Here is a 17,785-nt window from a genome sequence, read left to right on the forward strand (position 1 = left end):
TTAAAGGCTGCGGAGCGGGTGACGGGGGGGTGGTGCTGTGAGTCCTCCGCTTCCCCTGCCGAGTGAAGCCGCATGCCATTCGACGGAGAGCGCTGACTTCTTCCATTGAAAATTTGGATTTTAAAAGAATAACCCGTGAGTAATTGGAACTTGGATTAAAAAAGGGGAAAAATTCTTTTTAAATTCGGAGCGAGCGGGGGAGGTGCAAAAAGGAAGTCAGCCTCCCCCCTGTTGTAGAGGAGCTAAAACAAAGGATTTGACAACTAAGATCGAGCGCAACCTTTTTTTTTTTTTTGATAAAGTTATTAACTTCGGGATGGAAAATTATCAGACTGGGCTGGAGGAGAAAAGTGGAATGTGAACTAAAATGCAACCCCCCCCCCGGAAACCCCGGGAGCGATCCGTAAGAGCGCCGGGAGAGGAGAAATAGAGGTTTTGACAGCTGTCAAAGGAGCTGTCAAAGCGGAAGAACAAAAAGAGAACTTTGTTACGAGGACTTTGCTGGTCACATTTGTTACAAATTGGATATAAATTGTTTAAAACAAGGAATAATAAGTTACTTTGACTGTTGGGTCTGATCGGGAAGGAAACTGAGTTATTATAATCCCTCTAGAGGAGCTGTGGGACACTACAAGTATTGTTGGCATTGAATTTGAATAGGACTTTTTATCGCCTGGGAAACTGCAGAAATGGAACACTATTTTGTCTACAGAGGTCTACACACTAAAGGAGACAATAGATTTATCTATTGAAGAATGGAAGGGACTTGACGTAATGTTTTGTTCCTGAATAACAAAGCCTCTGCAGAGGAATTAGAAACTTTTTGGAATTAGAACATTTCTGCAGGAGAGCAGGGGAAAAAAAAAAAAGAGGAGGAGAGAGAACAATAAGAACAACAAGAATAACAAGAACTGGATAAAGTTGGAAGATAGACTCCTTCCAAGACCGGACATGTGAAATCAAAGATGACCAAAAGACGGCAAAGACTAATAAAAAGACGGCAAAGCGGATTGGTGAAGGACTGTGGTTTAGATGTGGGAGCTCCAGGATGACAGTAGACAGTGACGGACATTGGGAACGCAACCGGGAAGGGGGGGAGGGAAATTTGGAATCCAAAGGGTGTTAAATTACATTTTATTCTTTTTTCTATTTTTCTGTTTATCTTAATCTGAATTGCATATTAAAGAGGGGAACTCGCGGAAGGGAACAGGTCGATTTTAGGGGATGGGAAAATATTTTTTAAATTGGGCCAATGATAATAATTTTAAAATTTGGGGTAAGAATTTGTTGAATCTATTTGAAAGAACTGGAATACAAGAGGGGGAGGGGAGGGGAAGTCCTGGAAAGAAGCCAATGAAAATAAGGTTTTAAATTTGGATGTTTTTCTTTTTTTGTTATATTTGAAAATCTTTAATAAATATTATTTTAAAAAAAAAATATTTCTGAAATTCCTTTGTAATAGAACAGCTACTATGAGATCTTGTATAGAATGTCCTGGGAGATTGAAGTGTTCTCCTACTGGTTTCTCTGTCTTGTGATTCCTGATGTCGGATTTATGTCCGTTTATCCTTTGGCGTAAGGTTTGGCCTATATTGGACAAACAGGCCAAACCTTACGCCAAAGGATAAACGGATATAAATCCGACATCAGGAATCACAAGACAGAGAAACCAGTAGGAGAACACTTCAATCTCCCAGAACATTCTATACAAGATCTCATAGTAGCTGTTCTATTACAAAGGAATTTCAGAAATAGACTGGAAAGAGAAGCTGCTGAATTGCAACTTATCACCAAACTTAAAACCATGGAGAGACCTGGTCTTAACAAAGACATTGGATTCTTATCTCATTATACATGACAAAGCCATTTTTCACCTTCTCACCCCTTGCTTTTTCCTGTAAGACCTATTGCAGTCGTTAAGAGTCGTCAACAGGCTCATCACAGCTATCTGCCAATCACCCATTCCCACCACCCTTCTGAGTAATACCCCTCCCCACCTTCTCACTATATAGAAGGGTCTGGTGACTTCTGTTTCAGTGTATCTGAAGAAGTGTGCATGCACACGAAAGCTCATACCTAGAACTAACTTAGTTGGTCTTTAAGGTGCTACTGGAAGGAATTTTTTTTCTTTTATTTTGTTTTGACTATGGCAGACCAACACGGCTACCTACCTGTAACTGCTTCCTCAACAGTAGATGCAAGCCTATGTCATGCCTGGATACATAGCGTCAGCCTCTCTGATGGTCTTATGCCATGTTCACTATAGCAATGAATCCTCCATGGGTTGTGCTTTCCCATGTAATGCTGGCTGTACCTGGACCCTTTGTGGGAAAGTAGGCTCAGGGCCAGCTCAGGGTTTTTGTGGAACCCTTTCAGCTTCTTCTTCCTCCAATCACAACCTTTTCCTTTGCACTCACTCACCCCACTCCTTAAAACTAAAACAAGTGTTTTAAATATGCAAGGGAAATGATATTGTTTGACTACATACACTATACAGGCACACTGCTAAAAAGGGTATGGGGGAGGGGAAGCATTTGACAAAAGCCTTGCTGGCTTGAATCCTAAACCAAAATTTGGCCAAACTTAATTTTTGCTTAGAATAGACCTGTTTAAATTAATGGACCTAAGTTAGCTATGTCCATTTACTTAACTAGGTCTGCTCTGAATAGAACTAGCACTGAATACAGCCCTAAAATTTTATTAATCTCTTAGTTTTGTCACATTTTTGCTCCTTTGCAGTTGCTGTTTTTTAAATTGTACTTTTGCAAATCTTGGTGGTTCCTCCCAAAACATCCTTCTCTCTCTTTTTCTGTGGCCTTGTTTTGTCTCTACATCTGTTGGCATTCAACCATCTATCCTGAGTTTACCATTAGAGGAAATGATTATGATTATTATTAATTCATTTTATTCATCATATACCTGAAGTTGCCACTATGCTATATAAAGGTTTATGCCTCAAAAAGCTGCACTCTGTATCCACAAATGCATAGATTTGTACAGTAAATCTGCCAGAACTGTAGCCAACTAAGTGATACAGAGAATAGACTCACCAAAATCAATGGTGTTAAGCTAATAATGGCTCAAGGTGTCCCATCACATTGGCAATGAAAGGGGTGGTGCAGTTTCAGTCAGGATTCACTAGGGCAGAGGTTCTCAACCTTTTTGTGTGCATGGCTCCCTTGACCAACTACATTCTTTCTGTGGCACCCCTGTGGGGCTCAGGAGCCCAGTTATGTCACCCCTTGCCTGCACAGCTGGCAGCCTCTCACCCTTTTTCAAACATCCTCCCTTGTGGAGTATTCCCTCAGCCTCTTCTCTCCCGTCTCTTTGTGAGTCCTCCAGGCAGCTGCTGCTGCCACCCCTGGTCTCTGAGCTGCCCCCCACACCAAGAGAGGTGCCTCTCAGAGGCACTATTGACTTGTCAAGCTCTTAGCCAGGGCTGCTGCAATAAACAGCTGTGCAAGCCTTTGGGAGGCAGAGATGCAAGAGAGCATCAGAGGAGGGAGGGAAAGAAAGAGGTACAGAGGCCAGTGTTACCCTTGGCACTATCATTCAAGGCACCCCAGGGTGCCACGGCACAATGGTTGGAAACCACTACACTAGGGAGTAAGCCCTGAGATCTATCTGCAACGCCAGGAACATAGGCCTAATACTGCTTTTTGATGCATTTTCCCTCAAACCAGCTCTCATCCAATTTAAAATCACAAGCCACTGTTAAGCTGAGACACATACAGCTGTTCTGCATGTGCAAATGGCAGAGCATGCACAGATGAACGCTTCCTCAAACAGGAATGGGGTGCAGGATTGCAGGTGCCGGAAAACAAATTGGGTAATGTTTATCAGATCAGGTGAAGACATAACAAGTACAAATGTGATTTAAAACTCAGCAGGGGCAGGGGGGAGCAGTGTGTGGACCTCACTGTGTTATAAGTGCTAATGTGTACGTAGCCATAGTAAGTAATGCATTTGCCTGGCCCAGGATTGGATCAAAGTTTCAGGAAACCTCCCCAGGGGAAACTACCATCTGATGGGCCTGGTCTGGGCTATTTGGTGCTAAACAGGGGGAAATAATAATAAATAAGATGATATACTAATTCATTCCAAACCTAGACATATCTGCTCAGAAAGATTAAAAAATCTCATTTGTGTGCTTTATTTAACAAACATCTCTTGGAAGAAAAATGGATTATTATTATTCTTTGTTAATTTATGCACTACAAAATATCAAGAAAAGGTGTAAAAAAACAACAACCTCTAAACACCTATACTAAGCTGGCCCTGAAAAAGATGACACCTTTATAGTGTGAGTGCAGTCCAAGATTTACAAAGTATTTTGTACACTGAAAAAATGCATGTAAATAATAGCCATCTGCATTATTGCTATTATTTATTTATACAAAAACTGAAATAAGAACTGGCTACACCAAACCAGAGAAGCACAATGATTTCCACTTGCTGGTATCTTTTTGACATGACCATCATTAGCAGAAGATGACAGATGTCTCAAAGGGCAGCCTTCCCCAACTGCGTACCCTCCAGAAGTTTTGGACTACAACTCCCATTAGACTCAGGCAGTATTACGAATGAACAGGGATTATATGACTTGTAGTCCCTGCCCCATCCGCCAAAAAGGGTGGGGGAGAGAGAGAGTTAGGCAAGAGAATAAAAAGAGGGATAGAGTCTCCCACACAGATATTAGCAGTAGGGGGTAAAATGTGCTGAATCCTTTCACTCTCTTTTGAGGGAAATTATGTGTTCTAAGAGTGGTTTGGAAGGGGCATGGAGAATGAGAAGAGGTCAGCTAGAGAAGGAAATAAACAGGTGCTCATTGGACTCCTGGGTGAAGTTTCCCGTTGTTTAGGTGTGGTGCTTTTGCTGAAGTAGGTATACAGTGGTACCTCGGGTTACATACGCTTCAGGTTACATACGCTTCAGGTTACAGACTCCGCTAACCCAGAAATAGTGCTTCATGTTAAGAACTTTGCTTCAGGATGAGAACAGAAATTGTGCCCCGGGCGGTGTGGCAGCAGCAGGAGGCCACATTAGCTAAAGTGGTGCTTCAGGTTAAGAACAGTTTCAGGTTAAGGACGGACCTCCAGAACGAATTAAGTACTTAACCTGAGGTACCACTGTAAGACATGGAGTAGTCTGCTTCCCTACATCCATACCACCAACATTTAATCCACAGTTATTTCCCTAAGAGAGGTGAGGGGGTGAAGAATTGTTTGTATATATTTCTGAGGGATCTCCTTACAATACACCTGTCCATTCACTCTGGTCATCCATGGGGACCCTCGTTTTAGTGCTGCATGTGCCACACACTCAGTCTATGGTAGTCTGGCTCGGGTCATCTAGCTCAGTGGCACTTGACCTATGGAAGATTCCACCCACTGAGGTCAGACATGCACCAACCATGTTTAGATTTTGGTGGACGCTAAAAACCTCGCTCCGTCAGGCTTTCCCCAAAAGCAATTTGTGGGCAATTTTGATGCTTTATAATAATTATGTATCTTATTTTTATCTGCTTTTATTTTTTATTATTGTACACCACGATGTTATTTAGTGGTTATTAACTCTCCTAATAAATAAAATAAATAAATGTAATCCTGGGTAACACTTGCTTAGGCAATGAAAATCCTACGCCTGCACAACATAATCTCTCTGTCAACTGGCTGCCTGAGCCACTGACAAGCAATAGCATGCTTGCTGCTACAAATATCAACCATATTTTGGTGCATTTGGGCACTCCCTAATTTTGTTTTATAGCCATGTGCCAAATTGGTTATGAATTCTCCTAATGTGCCAAGTTGGAACATATAAAGCCACTGGCATCGCCCTGACCTCAAAACCAAGGTCTGTGATGGGAACTGGATCCTTTAGCAGATTTCCATGTTGACAATGATCCCGATGAGTCATCAGGCCTGTGTTGATTCAAGGAAAAAATAGGTATACAAATGAGTCTGGGGCAATTACTCTTTGGTTACAAAAGCCCCAGCAGAGATATAAAATCACAAAATATGCAGCTAAGTAAAGATTGGAAATATTGGCCGTTGAGACCTTTGTCAGGACAATATTTCAGATTATGGATGTTGCCAACAGCTGAATGTTATTTATAGTCAATGGTCAGTATAATATAAAACTGGCCAGGTGCATTAAATAGGTAAGCAAGGTAACATGAAACAAGGCATCACACATTAGCAGAGAGAAACATGTCTCTATTGGAATTCTGCAAGAGAAGAAGCTAAATTGTTAGAGATTCAACATAAGAGTACAAAAATATTTGGTTTGATAGTGGAAAACCTGATGTGATGCATTTTTATTATGTTTTTCTATTAGAGTCAAGTGCTTGTCTTTACTTGTCTGAGAGTTGGCAGTTCCATCCATTAAAAAAAATATACAAATGAGATGTGCTCAAAAGCACACAGTGGAGGAATAAGCAGACTCACTCACCTCAACTCACCACCGCCCAAGCCTCCCTTTTTACATATATAATAATTTTTATTTGATTTTACAAATATAGAATTATAACAATCCAAATTACATATCCCTATTTAGAGATGTCTCCAAATCTCTGGACTTCTGCAGAGGATCTCAGTGACTGAGCTGGGATATAAGGGAACAGCGAATCTCTACGGTTCCCTGGACCTTAGTTGCTTAGGGCTTTCTATATTAATTAAAAGACTTTGAATGTGGTTTGATAGTGATGGGTAACAGTGTAGAGGTTTAAATTGCTGTGTTCCACGTTGTTGGCGATAGATAGGTGTGGCAGGGGTGGATTTTGGCATCCTGAGGACAAAATTTAATGCCTCCCCCCCAAATACTTATTATTTTCACAATTTTTTTTATAGTTGCTTTTTTATCGATCATTTCAATAGGTATCTGTATAAATCTCACCTCATGAGAAGAGAACACTCCGGGGGGCCACACAAATCTTGCTGAGGCTGTGGTGCGACCCTAGGTGGCGTTGAAACCAAATCCCCTGGATCCGCTGCTGTGGGTGGAGCCTCCGCAAGTGGAGTGGTCTGAGTCTGTGGTAAGTCTGGCAGACCCTCTGAAGCGGCTTGGTTCGGCTCCACGCTGGCAGTTTGCGAGGGAGGTGTAGGTGGGGCCTCGCCATCTGTAAATGTCTCTTCTGGAGCCACAAGCGCAGTTGGGGGCACCACGGTAGTGTCCAAGTCCCCAACCCTGCGCCTAAGCTGGTCTATGTGCCGGCGCCACAAGCGTCTGTCTTCGAGTGCCACCTGGTACGAGCGAGGTCCAGTGACTCCCACTACTGTGGCTGGCACCCAAGGAATGTCCCCCACATAGTTCCGAGCAAAGACCTGGTTTCCTGGAACAAATGACCGTGGCGCGTTGGCACAGCCTGGGGGTTCGGCCACGGCAAAGTCCGGGTGCAGCCGGTCGAGCGGTGACCTGAGGTGGCGGCCCATAAGCAGTTCAGCAGGACTCCGCCCTGTGGCCGCATGAGGGGTGAAGTGTTGCACGAACAAGTATTCGGCGCCCCACTCGTGCCAGTCTCCCCGGTCCAGGCACGCCAGTGCCTCTTTTGCCGAGCGCACCATTCTCTCCGCTTGCCCGTTGCTGGATGGATGAAAGGGTCCGTTAGGGCATGGCGGATGCCCAGTCCCAAAAGATACCGCTCAAACGTGCCTGACGTGAACTGCGGTCCGTTATCGGAGACAAGGACATCAGGACACCCATGCGTCCCAAAAAGGCCTTGCAGCACCCGGATGACGGCCTCGGTAGTGGTGGAGGGCATCAGGGCCACTTCCAGCCATTTGGAATAGGCGTCCACCACTACCATAAAGGTCCGGCCGTGAAAGGGGCCAGCCAGATCAATGTGACCCTCGACCAGGGTGTCTTTGGCGTCTCCCAGGTGTGTCCCTTAGCTGCCGGTGGTGCAGGCCTCGACTCTTGGCACGCTTGACAGGTGGACACCCAGGCAGTGATGGCATCGCCAACGCCTTCATTTTGACAATTCCCGGGTGGTCAACGTGCAGAGCCTCCAGGACGCGCTGACTGAGTCCCATCCATCAAGGCATCGTCTAAGTCTCGGAACTCGCAGTGCATTGCAGCCTGTCGCAGGGCGGTGGTGTGGTTGTTGACTCCCCCTCTGCCTGGTTCCGGTGGTAGAATGCATGGCGGGCAGCAATCTTGGACGGCTTTGGTGCATAGTGGTTGCGGAGCTTCTATTGGATCGTGTCCCACGGTGTTGCCTGGACTGCTTCAGGCGCAACCAATGCTTGGGCCGTCTCAAACACCTCAGGCCCACAGAGGCTGAGGAATAGGCCCCGCTTACGTTCCTGTGATACTTGCGTCAGCTGATTGGCTTGGAGGTAGCAGTCGAACCAAGCGAGGTAGGAGTCCCATGATTCAGAGGCTGGCGCAAAAGGCGGTAGAGGCACAAGTGAAGCCATGATTCCGATACTGGCGTGAAGGGCGATGGATGGAACACCGTGCTCTAGCCAGAACAGTCAGCTCTGAATTGGTTCTGTTCAGTGATTTCGCTCAGTGATTCAGCTCAGTGATTCAGCTCTGCTCAGAGGTGGCTGCATCTGGCTGTGCTCTGATGTCCATCGATCCCACCTTCGTCACCAGTGTTAAGTTGTGGGCGAACATAGCAGACGACACAGCGATTTCTCCAGAGCAGCTCTTTTATTTGTACGCTGGCAGAACTGAACAGCAAACAGCTCAGCCGACCTGCTTTTATAGGCAGCCGGCTGTCAATATTGTAGCAACAACAACCCAGGGTTTCCCGCCTAAAATAACTGACGTGGACCTGAGTGAAAACTATCTACAGTATCCCCCTGCTGACCCAGGGTGAGAACTTCAGTACATAACAGAGGGCACAAGGAGAAGAGGATGACAGAGGACGAGATGGTTGGACAGTGTTCTTGAAGCTACCAGCATGAGCTTGACCAAACTGTGGGAGGCAGTGGAAAACAGGAGTGCCTGGCGTGCTCTGGTCCATGGGGTCACAAAGAGTTGGATGCGACTAAACGACTAAACAACAACATCCGTATAAATATATGATGATGAAAATGATTATTTTATGCCCCCTCGGCTCACCTAAATCCAGCACCGCATGTGGTATCCAGGAAGAGTAGCAAATTGCCTGGTGATGACCATGGAAAGACTCTAGCAAGCTTAAGCACTTGAAGGATTAAGAGCCATTCAGCAAAGCTATTCCAACTGCCTAAAGTTCAGTGTACAAATAGTTGTACTGTACTGTAATACCAAACTTCATGTATAATTACATATAAAGACATCGCACTTTATTAGTTGACATCAAAGGGAAATAAATCTTACTATGGAGTTCATGCCTAGTAAACATTTCCCAGAGAAGCAATAAATGCCATAGCTGCTTAAATCGCATTCTGCTTTATAATGGATGGGTGAATTGCCAACATAGGGAAATAATACAATAGACCGTATTTTTGGTAGACTCTAGAATATGCAAGGATATACAAGGAATAAGGGAGGGGTGTCTCTCTGTTACCTGTGTAGTACCGGTAGTTTGTGGCATACTGAACAGCAGGAAACATAGAAGCCAACTCACAGGGGCTGAGGGGTCTTCACATCCCCCCAATAAAAAGTTTGAGGAGGCTGCCCCCCCCCAGTTAATGGGCAATGCCATTCAAAATGTGTGTATGCACTACGTCATGTGATTATTATGTGGGGTGGAGCTGACTTTCCTTCATTGGAGGTTTTTAGGCAAAGTTTGGATAGCCAGAGATTCTTTAGCTGTGATTTTTGCATTGCAAGGGGTTGGACTAGATGACTTCTGAGATCCCTTCCAACTCTTCAGTTCTTTGATTCAGTACCATAAGGTGCACTTCTCCAAACTACAGATAAGAATGTGTGTCACTCTGTAAGATAAATTCCAATATTAGGTACAAATTCAGTACACACCAGCAGATGCCACACGTGAACTCAGTTGCACCACCAGGAGTGGTTCTGCTCATTTCAATGTGGCCCAGAAGCTTATGCCACCATAAACAGCATAAGATGCCACAAGACCCCACTTTGTATAAAAGAGTCTGAATACATACAGTTGCAATCTGGAAGGCACTTGTTAACATTAATGAAATCACTCTGAAGAAAGGACAGGATTGTAACTTCAGACTTTTAAAACACAAACCCATGTATGCCAATTAATTAATTAATTAATAAGGAATATTTATAAACTGTTAATCACAAAACACCATAGCATTATAAGAAAAGAACATAAAATAAAACAAGTACTGTAAAACAGATGAAACAGTTGTATTATTTTTTAATCAGGTACTGCCCACTAGTAAACTCATCCCTCTAGGGAGGCCTGCAAAAAATGAAAATAGGTTGTTAGCATCTGATTAAATGTGTAGAGTGTTGGAGCCTGACTAATTTATATGGTGAAAGTTAAGTCCATTGCATTCAGTGGAGCTTACTTCTTAGTAAGTGTGTTTATGACTGCAGCCTTAAAGATAAATTGTGTATGAATAGTGCATGTGTTTTACTGCCTTTTTGGATTGGGACCTATTTTATTTTTAACTGCTCAAGGGCTAATGATACCAGCTAATTTCCTCCCTACCAGTGTCTTTCATTCCTGCCAAATTCTGAGTGACATCCCATGATTGCTATTGATCTGTGCTCTCTGTGTTAACTATTAGCTGCTGGGTACTAATCAATCATTAATGCCAGTGAGAAGAGCTATCACATTTATCAGTGGACAGCAAATACACACACACACACACACACACACACACACACGCTGTGATCCTAAGGGTTTGTGTGTCCTTTTGAAAACTTCAGCATGTAGGTGGGCTTCAGATAATAGATCTAATTTATTTGCAAAAGGGTTACTACAGCCAGACCTTTAAGCCTGCCTACTTGGAAGTAAGTCCTTGCGATTTAAAAGATACCTACTTCATACCAAGTGTGCTTAGGAGTTTGACTACACAGACCAGGCATGTTCATGTTTACTCTGAAGTAAGTCCCACATGTATTCAGTAAGCCTTACCTGCAGGTAAGTATATGTAGGATGGCACCCTTGGAATGCTTTGACATGAAACTGAAAACACCTGAGCTGCCTTAATTAATACAATTTGCATATACCAATAGAAGCTTATATATAAGATGCTTGTTTGGCTAGAACATGGATTATGGGATAGGTGTGGCTCAGTGGTAGAACATGTACTTTCCATGCAAAAGGTCCCTGGCAGCTCCAGGTAAGGCTATGTTCTTAGCTGAAGAAAGGATGATGCTAAAGGAGACATTGAGATAAAATTCAGGCAAGTTTTTGCTTGTTAAAATTTAACATGTAAGTGTAATAATGTACCTAGGCCAGGAGCAACAAGGAGCATGTCCCTAGAGCAGATGTGGAATGAAGAAATTGTACCTTCTTTTGCTGCGGTGGTTTTGCATAGTTCTGGGGTATAAATGTGCATGTGTTTTAAGTGTGCGCACACAGGTAAATGGATAACTGAGTGTGCCCATAATGATTTATAGGTTTGTCTGTTGTTTTTAAGGTATATGTGCATGGGTAACTAATACCTGTATACATATACAGAACTGTACTTGGGGTTTGTGCAGTTCTAGAAGAATAACCCTCCCCAAAAATCTTCCCACTTGGAATAGGAATGGAGGGTAGGGAATTCATAACAGGGACAGCTCAAGAAACTCCTACCAAAGACCATCTACTACTGTGGATGGGAAAGATCAGGTCATGAATCTGGACGGAAAACCTGAAGTGCGCATGTGTGGATGTCCTCACTTAAATTTGCACACACAAAATGTGGATTCTCAGCAAAGTAACAACCCCATATGGATGTGCTTTATGTTATCTCAGCAGTTCTTACAACAGTCCTGTAAGGTAGGGCAGGTTTGCGACCCCCATGTTTTCTTCTGTGAAGAGGTGAGGCTGAGAAATTGAGACCTGTCTAGGATAACTCTGTGACTTATAGCTAAGGTGAGATTTGAAGAGGGAACTTTCTGTTCATCGTTTAGTTTCTTGGTGACTACATTGGTTAGTTTTCTCTGCTTTATTAGTTTGAATTCACCTAAATAAATATTTTCTAAACTATTTTAACCCTAACCTGGATACCTTAGTTGGTTAGAGCATGGTGCTGCTGACGACGCCAAGGTTGCAGATTTGCTCCCCATATGGGACAGCTGCATATTCCTTAACTGCAGGGTGTTGGACCACTAGATAATCCACAAGGTCCCTTCCAACTCTAGAATTCTATAAGAACTATATACCTGTTAATTTTTTGATGGATACAGGAAAGGTGTGTTCAGATCCTGTGATCTCTGTTTTGGAGATGCCAGGCTTTAAAACTGGAGAAGCTGTGCAGAAGTTATTACTTTGACCCCAATATTGTCTGTTAACAAGGTCTTTGAGTAGCAGGAATGGTGAAGTCTGCAATCATTGTAATCTTTGAGGGCTGCAATTAGAGGCACTGCTAAGGCCTTAAAAGACATGGTGAACACCTGTGGTGCAAATGTGCATGTGCTAATTTATCCACTAGAGATGCAAATATAGGCTGGCTTTCAGAAGGAAAGCTTCCTGGTATGTTTACTATTTTATTGAGTTCAGTCATAAAGGCTGATGGCTCAACCATACTGGAGCTTTTTAAATGCTTTAAAATTCAGGGTGATTAGAAGAATCATTATGATGATCAGCGTATGAAAAAGCCTGAATTTGCTCTTATTATTCCCCCCCTTCCCTTCCCCAGGTTAAGGTTAATTTTGCTGTAGCACAAATTCACAAGAAAGTGGTGTGAGAGGTTTGCAGGCAGCAGCTGCATGCTTATTGAGTATGCAAAAATGCTTAGAAAATGGATGTGCATAAATTTTCACGCCAGATCACTGGAAAAGCTAATGATGACAAATGGGACAGCCCAAAATGAGCATCATTCCCAGGTAGCACTTTCTCTTGCCCCCCCCCCCCCGTTCCTTGACAACCTTTCAATTTACCCCCACAGTTGAAATTCTGTGGCCTTACTCAAAAGTAAGGCCCATTGATTTCTATGAAATATGCTGCTAAGTGAATGTGCCTTGGAGAGAATAATTTTATTGAAAGTAGGAGAGTAGAGCAATCTCTGTTGAGAGTTACTTCTTTCTGCTAACACACCTGCCATTTCTGCTTTTACCTTCACTTCAACAAGCCCTTACTCCCCAGGCAGCACTTGGTGAGATGTGTGGCGCAAAGAGTACTGTGTGTGTACCATGCAATCTGCCTCATACTTCTTAAACCAGTGGTGTCCAAACTTTTTTCAAAGAGGGCCAGATTTGATGAAGTGAAGGGCCGTGAGAGCCAACCAAAGGGCCAACCAAAGTTTTTGACCTTTTTTTAGGATTGAAGTTGTTGAGGTTTTTTTAGGATTTTACCCCAGGGGCCGGATTACACTGACGAGCAGGCCGGGTTAGGCCCCCAAAACGGTGCCTGTCTTAAACTAATTTTAGCTGCCCTCTATGCGGTGGAGGATACTGCCCAATCTGGTTGGCTTTTATATTTACTTGCCTCAGGCAACAAAATGCCTCAGGCCAGCCCTGGTCAAAACTTTATAGGGACTTGTTCATCATTTAGGAGGCTCTGCAGCCCTTGCCCCCATCCCCAAATCTGATCCAAGGGTTGGGGAAACCTTTGGGACAGCATTTGGAGCAGGGGAGGTGACATTGATGGCTGCAAGAGAAAGGTGGAATTGCTATCCATGGCTCCCACACAAATGAATCCTAGGAACTGTAGTTCGTGAAGTGGGTTGGAATTGTAATTATGTGTGGGATAAACTACAGTTCCCAGAATTATTTGTGGAAACAGCGTGCTTTAAATGTAGCTTGTTAAGAACAGGAAGTAGTTCAAAATTAGGGAACACAGGGATTGGATCGTTACTTCTTCTCCCACTGAGTATGCTTTCTAACATTATTATTTCTTATGTTATTTTTGGTGTGAGTGTGTATTTGGTAACTTTCCACAAACTACCTGTTGGGGTGGAATATTTGATTGCAGCACCTTTTGAAGATGAACTGAATTTGTAACAGTTTAGCTGAAGAGCCTTTGAGAAACAACCTGCTTTATAGAATTTATATCCCAAACTATGTAATTTCTTTTTTCTTCTTTTCTAAGAAACCCTCCTAGAGTGTGTTTGTCTCCTAAGTCTAGCTACAGCAGCACACTTGGTGCTGGGAGGAATGCACCCATATATCTTTTTTCAGCCTATAGTTTTGCACATTAAAAAATTATGCTTACAGCTATTGGAAAATGAGTGATTCTGAAATGTTGAGCTATGGGAGACACATCTAAGAAGATGGATTGGGTTGTCAGAATGCTGGCATATGTGCTATGTTTGGAGATTTCCTTTCCAGTGGGACATACAAGTAGGACAGTAGTGAGGAAACTTTTCAGCCCAGGGGATGTATTCCATTCTGGGCAATACAAGGGCCACATACCTATGGCAGATATGACAAGAGGCAAAAATGGACAGATCAACAAACATGAATTTTACTTTTCTATCCAGACTAGCAATTGGCATGATCAGTGTCCAAGGACACATTCTAGGCCAGCCATGCAAAAATACTCAAGGAAGGTGTGAAGAGGGGCAATGAGGGCTGTGGCCTGGTGAGAGTTGCAAGGGCCATATAGAGGGAGTTGAAGGGCAACCTTAGGGGCCTGGGCCTGAGGCGGGGCAGTGTGAAATGGGAAATGCTGGCATGCCCAGACTTTGGCGTTGGGCTTAATTGCCTCATAATTATGACTGCTGGGTGTTTAAATAGCCATAGATCCTCTACAAGGAAACTCTGGGAAGTGCATTAATATGAAGCAGGAATGGAGATTTAGGATGGAATATTCCCATCTTTCTGCTGTTGAAGCAAACATTTTAGCATGAAAGAGGATGTAAAAATGGAAAATAATACTATCATGGGCTGGCTGGATGCAGAGGAGTGGTGGGAGGCACCAGTTGGGGAACCCCCAAATTGGACCCTCAGGAGAAGAAGGCTGAGTCAGGGGACTGGTGGTGGGACATTGATGAGTAGTGCTTGCTATGTGTGCAAGACCTCTAATGGGGTAAATGGCATCTGCTTAATGCCACAAGCCTATTTTTGCTTACCTAGGAGCAAGACTCATTGAATTAAATGGGGCTTGCTTCTGAGTAGCCAAGGATATGATTGCGTGGCATCTCTTGTAAAACAGACCTTCTTAGAACTCCCTTTCTCTCCCCCCCCCCCCCACATCACAGGTAGGCTCATGGCTGGTGGGGTAGTATTTGTGGCTGGTGTGAAAAGAGAACACACTTCGCACATGTTCAAAGGCACTCTTGGAGCCCCACAGACCGAAGCTCCCTGAGAACTTCCGAAAGGGCTGAAGTCCTGGCGCGGTCTCTTCTCTTGCTGAGTGGGGACATTCGTGGGGGATGGAGAGAAAGAATGGCCGGCGCCCCCGCTGTGCTTAAATGCCTCTAGTTGGCAGGGCGAGGTCGGCGGCAGCCTCTCTGTGCATGGGTTTGTGTTTGAGGGAGACGGTAACAAGCCCCCGCCCCAGACGGCAGCGCATGCAGCGCTCGCTCATCAGGGTCTTCTGCCGGACCGGGGAAAAGTGGGCGAGGGAAGGAAGCTGATCTACACGCGCGTACACCTTCGAGGCGAAGAGGACGGAACAATATACCGCGCCGCGCGTGCACCTTACGCGGCTCTTCGCCTCAGCCCTTCCCCTCTTCCTCCGCCCCCGCCCCCATGTTGGTTGAAGCGGGCGGAGCTAGTCGCGCACTCGCGCCTGAGGTGACAGCTGAGGCGGCTGCGCTGTGAAAGGGGGTCTGGGCAGGCGCGCGCGCGCGCGCCGGAGGGAGGCACGGGGAGCGCGCACGCACAAATACACGCACGGCCTGGGCCTGAGTGAAAGGCAGCGAGCGGCAGTGGCCGCAGCGCGGATACGCACATTTAGTCTCCTCTCTCTCTGGCACCGTCCGCTCGGTCTCGGGGCCGAGAAGACGCGTGCGCGCACATCCCCCAACACACAGACACGCGCGACCGAGCGTGGAGCAGGGGGAGGAAGAGGAGGCGGAGGCGGGTGGGGGAGGAGGAGGAGGAGGAGGAAGAGGCGCTCCCGGTGCCGAGGGAGAGCGCTGGGCGGCCGGGCTGGTTCCGCCGAGGCGGCCGCGGGCTGTTGGCGAGGCGGGGACGCCCCCTCCCCCCGCCTCCTGCTCTCCCCCCTTTCCCGGTACTGACCCTCACACCGGAGCCAATATTCCCGAAATTAAGAGATACGCTGCGGCGGCGGCGGCGGCGGCTGGAGCTGCGGGGCCCGGGGCGGCCGGGACCGGAGGGGACCGCAGCGAGGCCGCCGCCGTCGCCGCCATGGAGGCGCTGGGACCAGGTGAGAGGGGGGTGAGGCCTTCATGTATATGCATGCAAAGGGTGTGCGAGGTGTGTATGCGTGCGAGTGTGGTGGGAGGGGCCCAGCGGTGGTCTTGAGGCCGTGGGTGACGACGTGGGTCACGGTTGGGATGTGATGGAGGGAAGAAGGAAGGAGCCCTTGCCCTTGCATGCCTTGCTTGGGAGTGACATTGGGAGCAGGGGTTGCTGCACCTGCAGAGGTGGGGCTGGGAGTGTTGTTGTTGGTTTTTCTTGAAGGGTGGGGCTGGGCCATGGGGCTTAAATGGATGTATCTTCCAGCAGAAGCCTTGGGAGGAAGGAAAGGCTTGCTAAACCATTTGTTTATTTAGGTGAAAGGGGACGGTGTCCGCAGACAAACCATTCATTTAAAGCACACACCCCCTTCCACATCACGGGAACTGTAGTTTGGCTACCATAGAACTATAACTCCTAGCACCCTTAAGTGTAAGCCCCCAGGATTCTCTTGGGGATGTGTGTGCTTTATATGTGGCCTGAAAGGCTGATAGTGGTGACCCTGTTGCTTTTGTTCCTTGAGGGCTATTTATACCCACATAGCATGTAATGTTTTTAGGTAGATGCTTAAAAAAAGAGGTGGCGGCAGCTTGGGTGTATATCTGGAAACTACTGTGTGCAGTAAGCAGCCTTGCACCTCAGTGTGAACTCAGCCCTGCAGGGAAATGGGCTCTGACCAGGCTTGCTTTAAAAATGGGTAAGCCTGTAGCATAGTAGTACCCTCTGCAGGCTAGCTATTAAAGTTCTTGGCCCTAATTTATCTGGTTTTAGGTGTGCATTTTAGTGTTCATTCTCCCTTGCCAAGGGCTCTGGGTGGGTAATAATTTAAGTGGAATGGAGCAGTTACTTTTGGATGTCAACCCAAACTGGAAAGTCTTAGCACCAGTTGCAGAAGATACTGGTTGATGATTAGATGTAGGGCCCAGTTATGTTCTTGGGATCTTAACCCCAGGACTGTGATAAGAGTTGAGGTATGTATCAGTAGTACTGGTGAGGAACTTCACTCTTGAGCTGATGGAGCTCCTAATATATAAGAGATGTGCCAGGATTGGGCAACAGAAATAAGCGCTAGAAGGATAGCTAATATTCTTTGATTGAAGAGGGTTCAGCTTCAGCATAGTAGTATAATGAATTGATATGAGATGTGATAATATTAAGGTCTGGTTCATTTGGCCAGATGGAACTTGGAAGCATTGTGTTCATGAAGGAAACAACAGGTTAGCAATTGGTTGTGGTTTTTGGGGTGATGTAGGGATTTCTGCCTCCTGTTAGGTCTTTTGTCTCCTGAAATAGTTCAAGTGATGTTCTTTCTTTTAAAGTAGATTCTTAAGGCTTATTTTTTCCAGCCAATCTTTGTCTAATTGTGTTTGGTCTCCTTTTTTAAACTTACATTATCTAGTTG

The 17,785-nt window shown here is 45.3% G+C and overlaps 1 protein-coding gene across 1 annotated transcript in view; it reads left to right on the plus strand.

Moving 5' to 3' along the window:
* The first annotated feature begins 15,842 nt into the window (after positions 1–15,842).
* Positions 15,843–17,785, plus strand: part of LOC307222442 (protein argonaute-4) — a 30,022-nt gene continuing 28,079 nt past the window's right edge. The window contains exon 1 of the mRNA XM_079987710.1: positions 15,843–16,351. Coding sequence (XP_079843836.1) covers positions 16,333–16,351 — 19 coding nt within the window. The 5' untranslated portion in view covers positions 15,843–16,332. The remainder of the gene's footprint in view (positions 16,352–17,785) is intronic.

The sequence above is a fragment of the Podarcis cretensis genome (genome assembly GCF_951804945.1).
Source record: "Podarcis cretensis genome assembly, chromosome: 8".
In the NCBI taxonomy this organism is placed as follows: domain Eukaryota; kingdom Metazoa; phylum Chordata; class Lepidosauria; order Squamata; family Lacertidae; genus Podarcis; species Podarcis cretensis.